The sequence below is a fragment of the Echinops telfairi genome, unplaced genomic scaffold, assembly GCF_000313985.2.
Source record: "Echinops telfairi isolate 266 unplaced genomic scaffold, ASM31398v2 ScPeMD7_3533;HRSCAF=4204_0, whole genome shotgun sequence".
NCBI classification, from domain to species: domain Eukaryota; kingdom Metazoa; phylum Chordata; class Mammalia; order Afrosoricida; family Tenrecidae; genus Echinops; species Echinops telfairi.
Genome location: NW_022107431.1, coordinates 23,029,614 through 23,052,170, shown reverse-complemented (window position 1 = coordinate 23,052,170; position 22,557 = coordinate 23,029,614). Strand labels below are relative to the sequence as shown.

At 40.6% G+C, this 22,557-nt stretch overlaps 1 protein-coding gene across 1 annotated transcript in view; it reads right to left on the bottom strand.

Moving 5' to 3' along the window:
* SHPRH (SNF2 histone linker PHD RING helicase) overlaps window positions 1-22,557 on the bottom strand; it is a 122,643-nt gene that overhangs the window by 19,418 nt on the left and 80,668 nt on the right. The window contains exon 25 of the mRNA XM_045294331.1: window positions 13,799-13,987. Coding sequence (XP_045150266.1) covers window positions 13,799-13,987 — 189 coding nt within the window. The remainder of the gene's footprint in view (window positions 1-13,798; window positions 13,988-22,557) is intronic.

The window sequence follows — 22,557 nt, the reverse complement described above, 5'->3', positions numbered from 1 at the left end:
TGGGGGGACTACAACAAGTGTGTGGAAAATGGCTAACTTTTGGAAGCTCCCTGATGCATATGCTATTGTTAAATGCCCTCAAATCAGCCCCATGCTACAGTGTTTCACATTTTACAAGAAAAAACTGTGCCGTGGGCTTGAGCCCCAACCTTTGGGTGAGCAATCATTTGCAAATTGCTTGTGCCAGCCAAGCTCCTGTATGCAGGAATTTTGAAGAGTTTGTGGAAAAATGAAAATAATAGAATTTCTCCATGAACTTTTTTGAAGTCCCCTTGTACACACATCCGTACTCCACGTATATGAAACACTTGTAATAATTTAGGCTTACATTAAGGGGGTTGTCTATTCCATAGATTAATCTACAGAAAAGGCTGAGTGAAATCAGGAAAGTTCTGTGTCAGGGTTGTATCCTCTCACCATATTTATTTAATTTGTGGGCTAAGCAAATAATCAGAATGAGGCTCTGGATTGGAGGAAAGCTTATTAACAACCTGCCATAGGCAGAAGACACAGCTTTGCTTGCTAAAGGTGAGGAGGACTTGACGCACTCACTGATGAAGATCAGGGTTTGCAGCTTTCACTATGGATTATGACTCAATGTAAGGAAGACCTGAATCCTCACAACTGGGTCCAATAGGTAATAGCACGAGCCAGGGAGAAAAGACTGAAGTTGTTAAGGATTCTGTCTTGTTTGGAGCCAAAATCAGTGCTCATGGAAGCAGCATATAAAGCTGCCAAGAGAAGTGAAGGAAGCTAGCTGAGGGTAGAAGTTCTGTTACACTAGGATGCTTGGAAGATTCTCAGAAAAGGCCTGGTTTTCTTGAGCCTAATAATTTCCGACTTCAGTGGTACAGTCAGTACTGTGTTTACCACAAGGGAATTCACTGGCCCTCTGAATTTGGTCTTTCCGTAGCACTGCCCACTACTGTATCTGCAGGGCCTCCTACTGCTCAAAGGCTAATGGTGCCTGATCTGGGTCCTCTGCCAGTGGACAAGTTCAGCTTCACCAGCGGTGGGCCACTAACTTTTGAAATGGCACAGAGAACATTTTAATGTTTTATTTCTACAGTCTATTAAATACATAAAATCAAAGGTCTTGAGATTAGGGATTTTTTGAAAACGTCTAAGGAACATCATTTTAAGGAATACACATTTACACAAATTTCCTTATTTTTTTTTCTTTCCTTTCCAGCAATGTTTTCTAATCACTACAATGACTAAACAAACTGGGACTATATCTGGTGCTATGTAATAGATTTTTCTTTACTTCCTTCATGGTTTAAAACATGCAAATAATTGAATATGGTTTCTCATTACCATTATCTTTGTAGAAAATAATTTCCTATCTTCATATTTTCTAACTTCCAGGTAATCAATTCTGGATTTCTGTTTGAAATACTGCTAACTTCAATGTGCCTTTGCTGTCTTTAGTAGTTTTAAGCTGAGTAAAAGATCTGATAACATTGTTTTATTTTTGTCTGTACCTGTTTACCATGCTAAAACCCCCCATTGGTAGTGACAGATACAATTTAGTACAGTTATGCATTTTGTCTTACAAAGTAGGAGTAGTTAAAGCCAGTGGTATCAGAGTGTTAAACGTTTCCATGCTGTTACTAAAGTCTAGCTCACTAAGAACTCTACTTCGACTGTGGAAGGTCTACAACTGCACCAGGCTACACAGATATTACCCTGCCCTTTAAAATACTTCTGGCATAATTGTGTCAAAGAGATAAGTTAACCCAACGGTTACAAAAGAGCTAAAAATTTAATTTGGATCTAAAGATTCTTATAGGATCCCATGGAAACATCTACTTCCTGAGTGCCTGCTGTTGTGTGCTAACCATGACTGTAGATGTTAGAGATAAAGCAGGGAAGAGAGCAAAGCCCCAGCTTCGTGAATTACTTCCTCTCCATGGCTTAATGAAGTTTATACTCCACAAAGTAGATGTTTTCCATAATGATAATTTAAAGTCTTACTTCTCTACTGCATATTTAATTTACTGCAAGCCCTGGTAGCATAGTGGTTATGCATTGGGCTGTGATTGGTTGGCAGTGTTGACAGTTTGAAACTACCAGCTGCTCTGAGGGCAAATGATGGGGCTTTCTATTCCTGTAAAGCAATGGTTCTCAACCTTCCTAATGCTGTGACCCTTTAAATCCAGTTCCTCATGTTGTGGTGAGACACACCCCACCCCACCCCCCCAATAAAATTCTTTTTGTTGCTACTTCCTAACTATAGTTTTGTTACTGTTATGAATCGGGAGACCCCTGTGAAACGGTTGTTCGACCCCACCCCCCGCCCCCAAGGGGTCACCACCTACAGGTTGAGAACCGCTGCTGTAAAGAGTTACAGTCTTGGAAACTCACAGGCACAGTTCTTCCTTGTCCTACAGAGTAGAGATGAGTTGGCATGAACTTTATGACAGCAAGTTTGATGTTTTTTGAGTTTTATGGCAATGAGGCTTATCAACACTTTGGAATATAAATGTTACTTAGGCCAGTGACTACATTACTTTTATTCATGAGATTTCCTAACAAAAATTGCAATTATAAATTTACCTATTAGATAATTAATATTTAGGTAATATAAGGAATATTACCTAAAATTGTATTTTATATAAACATATTTAGATACCTATCCTTAAATAAAAATCACTGTGGACTACATTTATTAAAATATTTAACATTTTAAAATTCAGAAAGAATTTCAAAAACACTTTTTTTCTCCACCCAGATGTTTCTTTAATCACATTTAGGAAGTCTGAGATACACTTCACAATCCACTTTTGGAGTTAATTTAGCAAAAACTCAGAGAGAAAGCAAATAGGATTCTACACAGAACTCCACATTATAATACTAGGATTCCCTGAGTGTTTAAATGTAGGAAAACTGTTGGTTTTTCTCCTCTACAGAATAGATTTATAAAATGCTTATCAACAGATTTTATTGTTAAAAACGGTCCAGATTTCTGACATAGGTTCTATATATAATGAATCAAACCTTATAAAGGAGGGGTTTGAAAAAAACATTAAAAAAAAAAGGGGGATCACCTGGCATTTAGATCTCCCAAGGGTGGAGAGGATAAAGCAACTGTGTATGCGTGTGTGTGTGTGTGTGTGTATTTGGATGGTGAAGGGTTTTGCTGTTGCTCTATTCATACAGAATCATGTGATTTCTCTGGGACAGAAGTGTTTCATGACAAGAAAAAGTTATCTCAGTAAAGGGGTTATAGTTCCACTGGCTAAAGTGCTTTGTATGAAACTAAGCCAAACATGGGACACAGGGAACATGCCAGGTGAGTGTATGTTCTGCCAGGAGGTCTACTTCACCATCCAAAATGCCTGGCAGTTGTTAGAACTTGCAAGGGGAATTTTGTTTACTTTGTGAAATGCCCAGTACATTCCAAGGGTCATTTAGGAATACTCTCACACAGCCGTTGGGGTAGATGTAGTCATAAGTGTTTTATTTGTTTAACTTAAAACGCATCCACTGAAGGGAATATCTGTGACCCCCATACTCATTTTATTCTTATAGTCAATTAGTAGGATTTCTTACATACTGGAAACTCAAAAGAACGTCAAAAAGTTCATGGAAAAATTCTATTTTTAAAATTCTGTTGTGCATAGAACGTTGTAAAAGTGCTTTCATACCACTGGAAAATAAGCATCTGAACAAACAGGAAGGCCCTCAACGAGATCGCGGGACCCAGTGGCTGCACCAATGGGTTCAAGCATAGGGACCATTGTGAGGATGGCGCAGGACGGGCAGTGTTTTGTTCTGTGGTGCATGGGGTCGCTATGTTGGATATGACTCAATGGCATCTAACAGCATCTCTTTAATACTCTTTTTATGTCTTCCAAATATGTTTAATTTACACATCAGCTAAATGAATGTATATGATCTATTGTATGCTGAGTCTTGACATGAACACAAGAGTGAAAAACATTTCAGATTAATGTAAAACTTCAATGAATCTAATGATCACTTTTCAGAATGTTTATTATAAAAAGGAGGCGGACTGGCTAATGATTTTACCAAAAGAAAATCTGGGATGAGGAATAGTTTGAATATTTTAAAATTTGAAATCATGCCTTAGTAACTCACATTGAGTCATCTATATTCTATACATGATCACTTTTCTCAACTCCAAAAGAAGGGATATTGGGGAAGTTTCAGAGGCACGAGACAGGCAAGCTACTCAGAAAACAATAAGCAGCTGTTTCCATAAAAGAGTGGCAGATGGTAGGGCAGACATATGACAGAAGTCAGAAAGGGTAATAGGACACAACGTCAGAAGTGGCAGACGGGAAAAGTGACAGAAAGGCAGTGAGAAACAAAACAAACACAACAAGAAGCAATGTGAAAATGTGGAGGCGGGATAATGCTTGTGTACATAATAGGTACAATATCCAGTCAAACGTTTAACAAGGAAGTAGGAGCATACATGAACTATGACAAACGGGAAATTAATGCTAGTAAATCCTGTAATAATATTTCCTAGCAGGTGCTTACCAAAACCCATGAAAAGATTGGAAGAGCACAACACATAGTACTAGAACACTGATATCTCTGTCCCAGCATGACAGCACGTTGCCAGTCCTGCTCTCTATCCTGGGTGTCCAGAGAAGCTGCCATAAAATGAACAGGTGCTTGGGTTTGATGAGCACAGTGACTCAGCTTTGTAGAGGCCATGCTGTTTACTGGTAGCCAAAGCAATCACTTCCTAATTCTCAGTGCATGGCACCTGACATAGCAGTTTTTCTTAGACTGGCTCCTTGTACTGTGATGAATGCACTTGTCTGAGAGCCAGGAGCCGCTTGGCAGCCAAACATGCCATATGTGACTCTTGGGATGCCCGAGGCCAGGGGAAGAGACTGAGGAGAAAGCCCAAAGAAAAAGACTGCTTTGATGAGAAGGAAGGGGAGAGGGAACCTAAAGGAAGGAGACAGTGGCAGTGGCGATGGAAAAGCAAGGCAGTCTGTGTGTGATGGGGGGTAGGGAAAGAACTCCTCTCAGTAACTGCCTCAGGGATGCTCAGCTCCAGGGGTCATCTGCCTCCCCTCAGTTAACTCCAAGGCATCTACTTACAAAATATACACTCAACCAGGGAGTTCAGAGATAGGCCAGGAACAGGATGAGAGGACCTCTTAGGTCTCGAGGCTCTCATAACTTCTCTGCTGACTCTGTTATTCCCATGCAGTTCCTTCTTGCTTATTCACTGAGATAGTTAAAGACTGTTGTGCCAACCTGACCGATAAACACGTGGGGTTAATTGAAGGGTGGAGGGATAAATGGCTTGGTGAGTCTTGCCGTCGGAGTTCTTGGGTCTCTTGCTTTGTGATGGTCGCACCAGGGTGCAGCTGCCTTAGCAGTTCCCTGCTTCAGCTTGCAAGGCTGACTTCCTACAAGACATCCCCAAAGAGAAACCACATGGACCTACCCCGATGCAGCCCTGGGTGCTGGAGCAGCCGTGTGGAGACCCTTGCCAGCGCTGAGATGCTTACACATTTACTGACTCGGCTTTCCTCCTGCAGTCAGCATCATTGCCTTTGTTTTGTGAGAGATGGAGGAGGACTTTGTGGACTGGTGTCGGACATATGGGTTAACGGGCTAATGTTGGACTGTGGGCTTGGACAGCACTGGGTTGGGATGTTTTCTTGACGTCCACTTACCCTTTATATAACTCTCTTATACATATGAGTTTCTGTAGATTTGTTTCTCTAAAGTAACCAGACTAACACATTCATCTTCCCAGTTTTTTCCCTTTGGTGGTGACCTCTGGTATTTTCTATTATGTCATGCTTTTTCACTTCTTATAGAAATACTGCTCTCTACTTCCTTGCTGGATATCCTTAGAACATACCATTTTCTCAGGAGCCCTTAGGAATGATAGATATTTATTTTTCCATACTCCATGCACTTGAGCATCAATGTATTCTTTTGTCTGCAATGAGATCTTCAGATTATTACTCATTTTTGTAAAAATTGCCATTTTTGAAACCCATGGAGTTCAGTAACTCCTACCATTACCCTTTGCTATCGTCAACTAAATACTATCTTTCATTTACTAAAGAAATTTGGTGTCTAATTCACAGTATTTGGTGAAGAAAGCTGATGGTGCCCGGCTATCAAAAGATATAGCGTCTGGAGTCTTAAAGGCTTGAAGGTAAACAAGTGGCCATCTAGCTCAGAAGCAACAAAGCCCACATGGAAGAAGCACACCAGCCTGTGAGATCACGAAGTGTCGAAGGGATCAGGTATAAGGCATCATCAGAACAAAAAATCTTACCACAGTGAATGATGGGTGTAGTGTGGAGTGTAGACCCAAAGCCCATTTGTAGGCCACTGGAGATCCCCTTGCAGAGGGGTATCAGGGAGGAGACGAGCCAGTCAGGGTGTGATGAAGCAATAATGGAAACTACAACTTTCCTCTAGTTCCTAAATGGCCTCCCCAACCCCCGCATTACCATGATCTGAATTCTATCTTGCAAGTCTGGCTAGACCAGAGGATGGACACTGGGTACAGATAGGAATTGGAAACACAGGGAATCCAGGGCGGATGATCCCTTCAGGACCAGTGGTGTGAGTGGCGATACTCGGAGCATAGAGGGAGAGTGGATTAGAAAGGGGAACCGATTACAAGGATCTACATGTGACGTCCTCCCTGGGGGACGGACAACAGAAAAGTGGTGAAGGGAGACGTCAGACAGGGCAAAATATGACAAAATAATAATTTATAAATTATTAATGGTTCATGAGGGAGGGAGGAGTGCGGAGGGAGGGGAAAACATGAGGAGCTGATGCCAGGGGCTTCAGTGGACAGCAAATGTTTTGAGAAAGATGAGGGCAATGAATGTACAAATGTGCAATTGATGTATGGATTGTGCTAAGAGTTGTATGAGCTCCTAATAAAATGATTTAAAAAACAAAAGGAAAAAAAATTCACAGTATTTAATTCAACCTCAACTCTAGTTACCTTCACTGACAACCCATCCAACATCCAAGTCTCCATTTCTTCATTTTTTAGCAGTCTCTGTCTTCCACACCTTACACAGGCTACCCAGTTCTAGCACAGCTGGAGCACTTACCAACGGTCAATCCTGAAATGACTGACTCGACTCCATACAACACAGCTCCGTGGGAAGAACACCTACCCTTATACAGCTTGTTCCCTCTTAGGTCCCCAAACTACAGCTGTTCTTTGATTTCATAGAGACCAACACTTCTCTATATATATTTTCCAAGCCCTTTACCTTTCTCCTATATCTTTACTTTATTCTTCTTTATGGAAGATTAGACACTCAAGAATCTTATATCTTAAATACAACCAACAAAAACAGAAAGTCAAAATAAAACAAAAAAAAATCTACCTGTACCTTTTATAGCCTCCAGGTTATAAATCTTGATGAAATAATGATAATATTTCCCATTTAATCGCATCCTGTTCCTTTCCCAGGCCCTGTGTGTACACTTCGACTGCAAACTCCTTCTGCAGTCCTCAAAGACTTCCAATAGCCTAATCAGTTTTCACTGCTGCATCACCTTCAGCACCACTGGATACAGCTGGTACTTGCCTCCTATTAAATCAGTCTCCTTCCCGAGGCCTCTCTTAACATCGTTCTCTCCTGGATTATACATGTCTCTGGTTGTGGCTTCTCAGACTGCTTTTCTAACTTCTTCCTCTTTACCCAACCTTTAAACGTTTTGGAGTTCTGAAGGTCTTGATTTGACACCAGCTTCTCTATCTCTTTCCGGAAGCAGCCTCATTGATTCTCATGGCTTCAATGATCATTTATGCTAGGGACTCTGAATCGTGGAGTGCCACCACCACATATTCATGTGTGCTGGGTAATGCTACTCGGATGCTTTATGCACCTGGAATATGTCTAAATGTATTACTCTTTCATGTCAGTTTATAACAACACCATTACATATTATTTATAGTATCCTTATCTACTAGGTTTCCATATCAGAAATCAGGAGGTCATGTATGAAATCTGAATCTTCACCAAACCCTCCAACACTATCTTCATAATCAACTTCACTCTACACGTTCCTCACATTTATTTATGTCTTTCCTTCTCCACTGCCACCATGCTAATCAAAGTTACCATGACAACTGTAGTACCCTCAGACCATCCCAAGTCCCTCTATCTGTATTTCTGCTGTTTATATTTTCCACATGCAAAAGGGGAATCGTTTTAATTTTTAAAAGTACACTTCATTTTTAACAGTTTTAGGTTTACAGAAAAATTCAGCACAATGTATAAAGAGCAAAAGGATTGCTTTACAAATCAAAATCATATCATGGTGTGTTCCATTTAGTGGCTTTTTGCTTATCCGGTAAGAAAACTTTCAAACATCCCTCAGTCCTTCAACATCTGGTCACTCTTGGGTCTCCAGACTCACTTCATTACACAGCCTCCCTGCTTTCCACTGTGAAGCTACTCAGTCCTACTTGAGTTCTTTCTTGTCTCAGCTCAAGTCTTTACTGGTACATGAATTATATTTTATTCTGTCTGGCCCTTTATCCCACTAGATCACTCCCATTTTTCTCCCAACTTTGGCTAATTCACTCATGCTTTCTTTAGATACTTGCTGTACTATCTCTCCCCCTCAAAGGCGCCAAGACTGACCATGTGTGTGGCAGTTACATAATCTCCTGTCTACTTGTGAAAGGGTGGAATCTAGCCTGTCAATCAGGTCGCAGCTTGATGACCTCATTTGGAGGCGTGATGGAGATAAATAGCTCACCGGATGCCAGACACACTCTCCCTATGAGACATTCCTGTTTACAAGCCACAAGGAGTTACGCTGATAAAGTCAGAGCCCTGGAGCTGGAGGAGCCATGTGGAGACCCATACCAGTGCTGAGATGCTTCCACCTATTAGATTCACAAAACTTTCTACCCACTAGTGTTATGATCTCCCTGAATTTGGGGTCATTGCATGGCTGTGTGAGTCTAAAAGAGGAATTTATGGACTAGATCGACATATAGGGTAATATCAGCCTTATGAACTTGATCTGGACTGGGCTAGGATGTTTTCTTAATGTATAATTGCTCTTTGATATTAAGCTCTCTCTTACACGAGTGGCTCTGGATTTGTTTCTCTAGTCAACCCGGATTAACACACTGTGCTACCAGCTCTCACCCTCCTACCACCAACTATGCAATTCATGAGCACAGGAGCCATGTCTACTTTACTTCTAAACTGTATTGTCATTGAGTTCCAGCATATTGCTTAGCAATTAATGTTAATAAATATATAGGTAATGAATGAATAAATATGTCCAACATACTACATTGCAGTACAACAGACGTTTTCAGGTTTTTCTCAAATAACTGTGTGCATGTGTGAGCAGCAATTAGATAATTAACTATTGTGTATATATAATAGCTGGTTATTTGTTAACATACTTATTACTTAATAGTCAATATTAACTTTAGTTAATTATGATAAATAAATGAATGAACAGATAGAGACAGAAAGAGAGAGAGAGGAGTCACCTTCACCACTCCCTGCTCCTCCTACAGCTATACATTGATCTATGCTTGTCCAGGTAGGTTTGGGAAAAGCTAACAAAGCATGTTAAAGGAAAACAAAGTATAAAAAATTCTAGTAAAGGCTTTTCATTAAATACTCTTTAGTAGAACGGCCAAGTCCAGATTCTGTTTGGATCTCAGATTATATTAATATTAATCTGGAAATTCTGAATGGCATATAGGAACTGAAGAAAAAGCTGAGTTAGCTGTCTGTACCCATGAAGTTTTAATGCTCACTGGCTCCTGCAACCCTAAGACCAAGTCAAACTCCCTGCTGTCAAGTCAATTCCGACTCACACTGACCCTGAAGGACAGGGTCGAACTGCACTGCAGGTTTGCAGGCCTATGAATCTTTATGGGTGCGAATAGAAAGCCTCTTCTTTTCCTCTTCAAACTGCTGACCTACCTTGTAGTTAGGAGCCCAACACTACTATGTCACCAAGATGCCTGCTCTTTGCAACAGGTTTCACTAACTTTGGTAACCAACCTATTTTCTCCCCTGCAATGTGGTTGGGCACATCTTCATTGTCTGTTATCCACAAGTGGGTAAAATGAGGTAAAGTTTTTTGTTTTTATGTCCCCCCTTTAAAAACAACCATTTTATTGGAGGCTCTAACAGCTCTACCACAATCCATACAGATATTCATTGTGTTAAGCACATTTGTACACATGTTGCCATCATCATTTTCAAAACACTTTCTTTCTACTTGAGGCTTGCTATCAACTCATTACCCCCCTACCCCCCACCATCCCTCCCTCATGAACCCTTGATAATTTATAAATTATTTTTCATGTTTTACACCTACTGCTGCCTCCCTTCACCCACTTTTCTGTTGTCCGTCCCCCTCGAGGTTATATGTAGATCATTGTGATCGGTTTCCCCGTTGTCCCCCCACATTCTCCTTACCCTCCTGGTATGGCTACTCTCATTATTGGTCCTGAGGGGTTTATCTGTCCTGGATTCCCTGTGTTATGAGCTCATATCTGTATCAGTGTATATGCTATGGTCTAGCCGGATTTACTGGGGTCATAATATTGGGGATGGCAAAAGTATTAAAGAACTTGGGAAAAGTTATATGTTTCGTCAGTGCTATACTGCACCGATTGGCTCGTCTCTTCCTTGTGACCCTTCTGTGAGGGGACGTCCAATTGTCTATAGATGCACTTTGCATCTCTGTCTCTACTCCGCCCTCCTTGTCATTCACATTGATAAGATTTTTTTGTTCTGGGTCTTTGATGCCTGATACCTGATCCCATCAACATGTCACAATCACACAAACTAGTGTGCTTCTTCCATGTGGGCTTTGTTGCTTCTCAGCTAGATGGCCGCTTGTTTATTCTCAAGCGTAAAGCTTTTAAAAAATAAATTTCTAATTTAACCAGAGCTTTAGCTAGTTGTAGTGGACAGAAACACTGCAGAAAATAAGGAACTAGAAATCTAAGATGTAACTTTGTGCCTCAGCTGCATTTGAAGAAGTTTTCGCCAGGAGCAAATGAATGGGGAGGAAGAGAGTGGAGCACATCCTGACCCACCAGGCCTGGAGGAGGCTATCCCCACTCTGAAGAGCCAATGCACAGAGTGGACCATATGGCTGATCCCACTAAGAGATACCAAGTCCCTCCCTGACCCATGGTCCTATGGGGGACAACACTGGAGACTCAGTGTCAGGACTGGCCCCGTCTGACCACGAGATACTGAGGCAAAAAATTAAAGGCGTGCTGCAGAGCAATTGGGGTGGGGGTGGGAGAGCAGAGCAGGGAGCTCCCGAGGGAGTGCAAAGGAAAGACTTTGGGGCCAAAGCATGGCACCTCATCGGACTTGACTGGAGGACATGCCTAGAGGCCAAAAATCAGACCTTGATCTATTTACAGGTTTTTCTTTCTTTTAAAAACTTAAAAAAATTTTTCTTTTTAATTAATTTATTTTTCTCTGGGTCATTGGTTTTTTTTGTTGTCATCGCTCTGTTCTCTTTTGTTGCATTGTCTTGTTATGCCCTTTTTCGGGTGAATATTATTATCTCTGCAGATCTAGCTAGATAAGATAGACTGGACGAACAGTTTGGAGGAGAAAACAATGGAACTAATGGTTCCAGGGGGACATGGGAGAGGGAGAAGTGGGGGAAAGGAAGTGGTGTTGACCAACCCAGGGACAAGGGAGCAACAAGTGATCCAAAATTAGTGACAAGGAGGCTGCTGAACCCCTGGTAGGGGTTCAGCAAGGGCAATGTAATGGAGAGAAATTACTGAAACCCAAATGAAGGTTGAGCATGATAGTGGGACAAGAGGAAAGTAAAAAGAAATACAGGAAAGAACTAGGAAGCAAAGGGTATTTATAGAGGTTTAAATACAGGCATATACATATGTAAATATATTTACATAGGATGGTGGGGAAATAGATCTACATGCATATATTTATAGGTTTAGTATTAAGGCAGCAAATGGACATTGGATCTATACTCAAGTACTTTCTCAATGAAAGAACACTTTGTTCTCTTAACTCAGCATTCCATGATGCTCATCTTCCTGACATGATCACCGAAGACAAAGTGGGTGCATAAACAAATGTGAAGAAAGCTGATGGTGCCCGGCTATCAAAAGATATAGCATCTGGGGTCATAAAGGCTTGAAGATAAACAAGCAGCCACCTAGCTGAGAAGCAACAAAGCCCACATGGAAGAAGCACACCAGCCTGTGTGATCATGTGGTGTCGATAGGGTCAGGTATCAGATATCAAATACCCAGAACAAAAAATCTATCATTGTGAATGTGGGGGAGTGTGGAGTAGAGACCCAAAGCCCATCTGTAGGCAACTGGACATCCTCTTACAGAAGGGTCACATGGAGGAGATGAGCCTGTCAGGGTGCAGTATAGCACGGATGAAACATACAACTTTCCTCTAGTTCTTTAATGCTTCCTCCTCCCCACTATCATAATGCCAATTCTACCTTAGAAATCCAGATAGACCAGAGGATGTACACTGGTATAGATAAAAGCTGGAAACACAGGGAATCCAGGACAGATAAACCCCTCAGGACCAATAATGAGAGTTGTGATACCAGGAAGGTAAGGGACAGGTGGGGGGAGAAAGGCGGAACCAATCACAGTGATCTACATATAACCCCCTCCCTGGGGGATGGACAACAGGAAAGTGGGTAAAAAGGGTCAGTATAAACCATGAAAAAAATAATAATTTATAAATTATCAAGGATTTGTGAGGGTGGGAGGGTGGGAGAGGAAGGGGGTAAAAGGAGGAGCTGATACCAAGGGCTCAAGTAGAAAGAAAATGTTTTGAAAATGATGATGGCAACAAATGTACAAATGTGCTAGACACAATGGACGTATATATGGATTGTGATAAGAATTGTAAGAGCCCCCAATAAAATGATTAAAAAAAAAGAAGGGTCGAGGTTAACAAATGATGACAAGGGCAAACATAAAATGCATGAAAGATGGGGAATTTCCAAAAGCATCACTTCCAAGACAGAGTTTTTAAAACGAAGCCAAAAGAACGAACATCCTACATAATACTCTACCCATTCCTCAGAGGTTCGCAGTACTTGTGGTAGTTATATAATCTGTTGTCAATTTGAGAGGATTACGAGTGAAGGAGTGACATCTAGTGTGCCAATCCTTGTATAGCCAATGAGGTCTCTGTGTGGATATGGCCTTTCATTGAGAATTCTGGGAATTCCTATATTTCTTCCTTAGAGGCGGGAGACACTCTCTCTGGGCTCACTCCCTGAGAGAGACTCTACTGACAAGACACATGGCACTACGTTGATAGATTCTGTGCCCTGGTAACTGAAGGAGCCATGTGGAAAACCCTGCCAGTGTTGAGATGCTTCTACTGCCACTGGATCCACAAGACTTTGCACCCACTGGCCTCAGATCTTCCTGCATTCAGCATCATTGGATGTGTTTTGTTAGTCTGAAGAGGACTTTATAGATTGGTATTGGACATATGAGCTAATATCAGACTTATGGATTTGATCTGGATTGAGCTGGGATGTTTTCTCAATACTCAATTGCTCTTATGTATAAACCTCTTTTACACGCACGCACTTTCTTCAGTTCCACAAATGAAAAAGTAGCTGGTCATGCTGAGGCTTGCAAGCAGTCTAACTGTGGGTTGCAGTGGTTAGTACATATCCATGGGCTGCTCCCTCTTCTGATTTTCCTTGCCCTCACTTGTCAGTCACTGACTCCTATTACATGGCTACAACTACACTTGACGATATTCTTTACCCGCTTTACCTTCACAGGGATATCTTCTTCCTGATTTATTCTCTCTGAGGTGAAGACATATGAGATTTCTTTGTGAGATGTCGTCTGTCGGCAGATAGCACATTTGATGGAGCTTCTGTGGGACCCCACGCTGTATTGTTCAATAATAATAGAAGTGCACTCGTTACAGAAACAATGTCCACAGGTCAGCACTGCCCACTGAGAAAGAAAACAACAGAACGAGCCATAGTGAGATGTCAATCGGAGATATCTTTCAATATGCGAATCCATTAAGAGGACAACAAATTCCACTCCGCAATATTTCATGATGCTACTATTTAAATCATCAAAGCCAAGTTGTACTTTTAAGTTTTGTTTTTAGAGTCCACACAGAGTAGACTCTCATGGTCTTTAGGTCTTCATTCCTTAATAGTGAGCATACCTGTCGGTCACCCTTACTTTATAGGTAGTTGGTGTTCTCATTATTTCAAAAAATGCAAATTATTCCTTCAGTATTTTAACACCAGATATAGTAGAGGGGTTAAGAACACTAATTTGGAGGTAGTATTATGCAGACAACAGTACTCAATATATTGGGTTTGTGTAGAAAGACAGTGTGTGGCTGGGATCAACATGAAATCCTTCCTACAGAAGCTTCTTGAAAAAGAATTCATACAAAGGGAAGAGAAGCTTGAGGTGTGTGAAATTGGTGTTCCAACAATCATTGGTTAGGAAAAGAGGCTATGCTGTATTTTATTGCCATACCATTCAAGGTGGCTTCTGGTTGCAACTCTACTCTCAAGCCAGAGTCTACAGCAGTGAAGGCTATAATAAAATTCAAACACTGTTCTAGCATTTCTGTATAACACCAATAAGGACAATTCCATTCTAGCATTTCTGTATAACACCAATAAGGACAATGTGCCTCTAATGCCACTAGAGATGAAGGTTACTTCTTCTACTTAAGGGAACTTTCATGGCTCAGAGGAGCTCCTAAGAAGGACAATGAGCAGCAACAGCGGTCTACCAACCTTCGCAATCAAGATACCTAAAAGATAGCTGGCTCCAGCTCCAGCGCCTCAAAAGTGACCAGAGGCTGATGGAAGTCATCCAAACACAAGACAGAAATGGCAAGGCCTCCAGAGGATTAGCCAGTTCAAATGAGGTACTTCAAAGAGTTTACCTCAATTAGGAGGAAAGGCAGGGAGAAGGGAAGATATAGAAGATAGGATCGAAAGCATCCAAGAGCCTGTACAGTTAGAAAAATCATGTTATTACTCTTATTATAGCCTGACATGAACTCCTAGGTACATGTGAGTCCTACTCTCTCTGGCATTAATCCCTTATGTAACATAATTCTGGATTTCATATGCCTGTAGCTGTAGTCCCAGTTTGGAGGGTATTATCTGCTAATGAACAGGAATAGGATGGTATTAAGATCTAACCAACTTAGAGGGTGTGATTTCTTTCCTTAGTGGTTGTCTTGGCTACTGTTACTTGTAATGCATGTAAAGAATGATATGCTATAGCTGAGAGAAGAAAAGCTGCTTCTGGTGTGGCCTGGGGAGAAACCTGGTGGATTAGTAGGCGGCTGGCCAATGCCTACTGGAAACATCAGATCAGAGACCCTAGGTTGTATCTGACTAAATAACAAAAAACTATATACCTACATATATACAAACACTACACACGCACATATAATTCAGTCTAAGGGTGGAGAATATTAAATTTTGGTGAAAGGTTATATGTTGTTGATTGCCACTGATATTCAAACTCCTACCAAATGATCTTTCTCTGCAACATGGGTGGTAAGAAGGTGGGGGAAAATACTAACAGAATTCACCTGTGAGTAATTGTGAACAAGAGTTTTTGCAATGCCTTCCTGTTCCATAAAAAACGAGCCCACTGAGAAGCTGTGGGTGTGATCTCATCACTGGCAGAGCCAGGAGCCGAGTGTGTCCTCTGCTCCACCTCGCCAGGCCTTTGGATTTGGACTGAACAGCACCTGCTGCCACGTGAGACATTTCCTCAAACTTTCATGAGTTCTGTGGGACAGGGCAGCAATTCGCAGAACAGAGAAATATGAGAGAACATACTCAAGGCAGCAGTAGGGGAATATGGAGCAGGCTAGCGTCTTGGAAGAGCTGGAGATTTGAGATTCTGCAATTTCCAACCCTTGGAACTAGTTGGTATTAACTTTATGAAAGAATTTGTCACACATGAATCTCATTACAAACAGAAAAAGACATACAATCTTTTCCACTTACATCACAACCTTTGTCAAGAGTTACTAGTATGAGTACCTTATTCCCTGTTCAGTTGCCAATGTAGTATCTATCCTTAATCTGTTACCAAATAGTGTCCTCTGAAATCATTTCTCCACAAATTTTGGAAACTAAAGCAAACCACCAGCAAATGTAACCAAGGAAAAACAGATAAAAATAACATCCCGCAAGCAGAAATGCAGGGTGATGTCAGAACAAAACCAACTGAAATCAAAAGGACAGTAATAGAATATCACAAAGAACTATATTCCAACATACTTGAAAACCTAGAAAGATTGAACAAAATGTCTAGAAATACACTAACTACCTATACTAACAGTCTGTAACAGAAAATCTTCAACAGATCCATAACAAAAGAATTGGTCAGGTCATTAAAACATTCTCAACAAGCCTGGGCCCAGACGAGCTTTACTGTTGACTTCTACCAGACATTCAAACAAAAGCACCCACACTATTCCAGATTATAGAAAAGGACTGAAAACTCCGGAAGTAATTTTATGAAGCAAGCATAACTCTCATACCAAAATCAGGTAGAGACTAAAGTAAAAATTTTAAATTATATACTGTTATCTCTTAAGTACATATTGCACAAATTCTCAACAAAATTCTAGCTAACAGAATCCAAGAATATATCATAAAAGTAATACATCATGACCAGTTGGATTCATGTGAGGTATGCAATGTTGGTAGAATATTAGAAAAACAATGCAACACATGTCAGATCATATGATGCAGAAAAGGTACTTGACAAAATCCAACAGTCACTCCTGATAAACACTCAACACAGGACTAGAAGGAAACTCCCTCAACACTATAAAGGGCATTGGTACAAAACAAAAGGCCAATGTGACTTTCAAAGAGGAGAAACATTCCCTTTGAAGACTGAAACAAGATAAGGATGTGTCTCATCAATACTACTACTCAGTATTATGATGGAAGTCTGTGTTAATTTCTTTTCTAGGAATACTGAGCTAGTTCCAAAAAGTTGGAGATTGAAGAAGTCCCGAAAGACCAACTCTTGCAAGATGATAGCCTGGTTCCATCCCCCTCCCCCCCCAACTCTTGCAAGATGATAGTCTGGTTCCATATCCCCCCACCCCCACCCCCCCTTGAGTATATTCCTTCGCCTGTGGGCTCTGTGAATCAAAACAGTGATTCACAGAACTCAGGAAAGTTGAGGAAACTCAAGTGGTGGTGAGTGTAGTTCAGTCCTAAATTCAAAGTCAGGGGTAAGTCAGATGCTGGGGCCAGAGGACACACTCTACTCCTAGCTCTTGTCAGTGATGAGATCATACTACCTGCTTCTCAGTGGGCTCATTTTTTTTTTATGTAACAGGAAGGATTCTTGTTCACAATTACTCACAGGTGAATTCTATTAGTAACTTCCCCTACCTTCTTACAGACTAAATGTCGTTTGGTGGGAGTTAGACTTTGGCTATAAGAACCACTTTAAATAACTTACTGCCAATGTGTGAGGAACAGAAGGATTTCTCTTAAGTTGTCTCCCCAAAATATGTACCAGACTTAGCTGCTTAAGAATGACTGTACAAAAGGTGATCAACGAAAATAGATCAGAGGTTATTCTCCTTAACATCAGCCATCTATAGTGGCTAGACTATTAGTCTGACTCACCCTAAATAAGACCCACTCCCTTCTGATAAGGATAGTGGTGGTCTGTTTACTTGTAGGAGATACCAGAGAAGTCAAACCCGCCCAAGGGTGACCAAGGTTAGGTAGCCATTATCAGCTGTCTAGATCAAGCAGACACCACTGTTTATCCCACAACAAATGTGAGCACACCCCTAGGTCATCCCCCTCCTATTGATTGTATTTATTGCCTGTCGCTACCCCTCCCTGTGACTTAGGTTATTGTCCGCTATCAGGGGACTTGCATGCTTCCCAGAATAGTAATTGTCTGTTTTATTATGTGAGACATCAGAGTGATCAAACTTGTTCAATAATGAAATGTATTGCCCCTTTCTGTGATGTATGACTCTGTAATCAGACCCACCTGAAGTGATATGATGCGTGGTTAGCATCTGACTGCTAAGCCCCCTCCACGAGGACCATCAAGCGGAGCAGAGGTGAGTAATGCTACCATGAATTGCATCTGACTCCATTACTTGACTCCACCTTTTAACTCTCATGCTCTCTATGACTTTACTATAATTTCTACTTATTATCGCTGTACAATTGCGCCTACCAAACCTGTGATGTTTTGTGGGGTTCCCTCTTCCCTTTAACCCCACACCAATGCAAAATCTTAGCCAGAGATATAAAGAAGGGAAATTAAAGGCACCCAAGTTGGCAAGGAAGCAAAAATCTACTGCAGTTGATATGGTCCTATACATAGACAACCCCAAAAATTTTATAAGAAAATTGCTGGAACGAATTCAAAGATTCATGAAACTGGCAGGGTACAGCATCAGCATACAAAAATCAATTGGATTCCCTAGGTGAACAAAGAGAGCTCTGAAAAGGAAATCAGGAAAATGATACCATTTACAAAAGCCAATTAAAATATGAAATGCTTAAAAATAAATCTAAGCAGAGATCAAAAACTTGTGAAAAGAAAACCACAAAATATTACTATAGAAAATCAAGATAAATACATAAATGAAAGAATACACCATTATCACAAATAGGAAGATTTTACATAGTGAAACTGTTAATGCTACCCAAAATGATACACAAATATCAGACAATTCCAATTCAGGTTCCAACATCATTTCCAAAGAGATGGAAAAGCTAATCACTAATTATATATGGAAAAGAGACACTGGATAAGTAAACCATTACTTGAAGAAATAGTGAATTATTTCACGTAGCTCTTCCAGTCAAAGTCTTCCCACCAAATGACCTCTCTCTCTCTCTTTCTCTGGAATATTTGTGTGTAACCATTGATTTGTAACCACAGGATTCACCTGTGAATAATTCCAAACAGGATTCCTAGTGTGTCACCTGCTGCATATAAAATATGCCCTTTGAGAAGCAAGAGAAAGGATCTCGTTATCAGCAAGAGCCAGGAGTAGAGTACAGCTCCCTGAACCTGAGCTATCTACACAGTGAGCCTCCTAGACAGCTATACCATCAGAGGAGGAGAAGCAGCAGCAGTGGAACTGGGAGCCAGAGCACTGAACAGTGGTGGACTTCCCAACGCACAGAGTTGGGAGAAGCTGACGAAAGGAAAGCTGAGTGCTTTTGTGAGGAAGGTTGGCTTGCAGTGCGGTTCCTCGGCACCTAATTCAAAGAGGCTAGCTTTGCTGACTCATGGAATTTGAGCTGAATGCCTTCTAGTTAAGGCTTCTAGTGGAGTGGTATGTCACTTTGGGCATTTATTAGCAGACTTGAAAGAACTTTGTAACATGTGTCCTGATACACAATTATCCTGAACATTTTTTGCAGGCATTAAAGCCAATTAACTTCCATAACAATCCCTTTAATCATGAATTGTGTCTGTGAGTTCTATATAGTCTTTGCAATGGATATTAGAACCCAGAGAAAATAGAGAGCATTTAAATCAACAAACTACTAAATAAAGATCAACAACAATCTGCTACACAGCCACCACAGTCTATTACTAGTACAATGAGAGCTATTGGGCCAATGAAACAAAATTGAGAAGTCAGAGGTAAAAGAGGTAAAGCCACGCACTTACGGACAGCTGATCTTTGACAACAAAATGAAGTGCAAATACATTAGGTAGGGAAGAGAGAGTTCTCTTTAACAAATGATGCTAGCAAAACGATATCCATTTGCAAAGAAATGAAACAAGACTAATATATCACACTATATAAAAAACAAATTCAAAATGGATCAAAGGCCTAAATGTAAAATTGAGATGTACAAAGATCATAAATTAAAAAATTTGGACAACCTTCCAGGCCCTAATAAATGGGAAAAATATGCTGCCCAGGTAGCAAAGAAAAACAGATGAGTGGGACCTCCTAAAAATTAAACACACAGGCATATCAAAAGATTTTACCAAAAGTGTAAGAAGAAGACTCATAGACTAGGAAAACATTTTTGGTACTGACATTTTGGAAAACATTTTTGGCAGTGAGGTAATTTTTTTTTAATTTATAAAAAACTCCAACATTTCCATAAGAAAAAGGCAAGTTATCCAATTAAAAAATAAGTAGGGATCATGAACAGATACTTTACCCAAGAAGGCATGCTGGAAACCAACAAGCATATAAAAAAATGCTTGTGATCTTTAGTCATTTGAGAGATACAAATCAAAAGAAGGCAAATCATCCCAATTAATAACAAAGTTCAAAACAAAACAACAAATGGTAGTAAGAGTAGAGACTGAACGCTCAAACACTGCTGGACTGTAAAACAATGCAACCACTATGCAAAGCAGAATGGTATCTTCTCCAAAATTGGCAATATAAATATCATTACTCAGTAATCTTTCCAGCTAGCCCAGAGAACTAAGAGCTGAGACACTGATATATGCACATCCGTATTCATATTTAAACCCAAGAAAGGTGTGCAACGGGGTTGTATCCTCTTACCATACTCAATCAATGATATGCTGAGCACATAATCAGAGAAGCTGCATTATATGAAGAGGAATGCAGTATCAGGACTGGAAGAAGACTTTTTAACAAACTTTGATATGCAGATGACTTGCTGATGACTATCAAAGAATAGCCTTCAGTGTGGATTACAACTCAATGTACAGAAAACACCAAAATCCTCACAACTGCACCAATAAGTATGATTATCAAGATAAACTGAAGTTCTCAAGGGTTTTGTCTTGCTTGGACTACAATTAATGTTCATGGGAGGAGTCAAAAAATCAAAAGACCAAGGCAGTGGTTCTCAACCTTCCTAATGCCGTGACCCTTAATACAGTTCCTCATGTTGTGATGAACCCCCAACCATAACATTCTTTTCATTGCTACTTCATACTGTAATTTTGCTACTGTTATAAATCGGGAGACCCGGTGAAACGGTAGTTTGATCCCCAAAGAGGTCGCGACTAAAGTATCTTGTAAATCTGCTGCTCAAGATCTCTTTAAAGTGTTGAAAAGTCGGAAGGTTACTTTGAGGACTAAAGAGCACCTCACCCAAGCCATGGTCTTTTCAATGGCCTCATATGCACGATAAAGTTGGAGAAAGAAGACAGAAGAAGCAATGCATTTGAATTATGGCGCTGGCGGAGAACATTGAAAGTACCATGGATTGCCAAAAGAACAAACAAACCTACCTTAAAAGAACAGTGATATGCTCCTTAGAAGCAAGATGGTAAGACTTCATCGCTCACACTTTGGACATGTTATCAGGAGAGACTGATCCTTGGAAAAGGACATCATAGTTGGTAAAGTAGGGGGGCAGTGAAAAAGAAGAAGACTATCACCAGAGAAAATTGACCCAGTGGCTGCAACAGTGGGCTCATACATAATAATTGTGAGGATGGTGCAGGACGAGGCAATGTTTTGTTCTGTTGTGCACAGGGTCTCTATCAGTCAGAACTGACTGGAAAGCACCTTGTAATACATGCACCACAGCACTAATAACAATAGCATATACAGTAGATGGAAACAATCTAAACACCCAGAGTGGAAGGATGGATAAATAAAGTTTGGTACATATTAAAGACAATACCTTTGAGAAATACCTCCTAACATGGATAAACCTAGAGGACATCTGTTGAGTGAAATTGGTCACGAAAGGACAAATATGTATGAGACTACTATTATAAGAAGTCAAGAAAAGTCTTTTAAACTAAAAGAAACATTTGCTAGTGGGAGGGGAAGGTACAGAGGGTAAATCACAGGTGAGAGGATAGACAAGTGTTAATTTTGGTGAAGGGGATGGATGGCAATATATACAAAAATGGAGGTTTGCAAGAGTGCACATGGGGCAATGTTATGAAAACTTCTAGATATAACAAAACAACCTGGAGGTTGAGTAGCTGAACCTGGGGGATCAGGACTATAGTTTTGGGGACCAAGGTCAATTAGCATACTGTAGTTCACAAAGACAATGTTCCTTTCACACCCTAATTTGCCGAGACGAGTAATTTTAAGACTAGAGTCTTAAAAAGCTCATGAGCAGCCATCTAGGTGCAACTATTGCTTGCTCCCCCTTTGGAGGAAAGAATAATGATGACAACTGAAAGGCATAGGGAAATAATCAATCCAATAGACTCAGGGAGGACACAAACATCAGTCTCTACAACCCTGAAGCTAGAAGAACTAGCTGGTCCCTAGCTACAACTACTTAGTGCTTTGAAAGGATCACGCTAGAAGGTTTTCAACAGAGTTGGAACAAAATATGAAGGGGGGAAACTGTGAAACACCATTCAGAGTCATAAGAACAGCTTACTGGCTGTTCAGAATGGTGGGACCCCTAAGGCTATAGCCCTTATTTACCCTTCTTGTCTGGAAAAGACTTCAATCCCTTGTTCGAATAATCGATGAGTTAAGATCATAAGGGCAAAGTTCAGAAGCTTAGGAATGGAAGCAGTACACAAAAGGAAGAAATGGGATA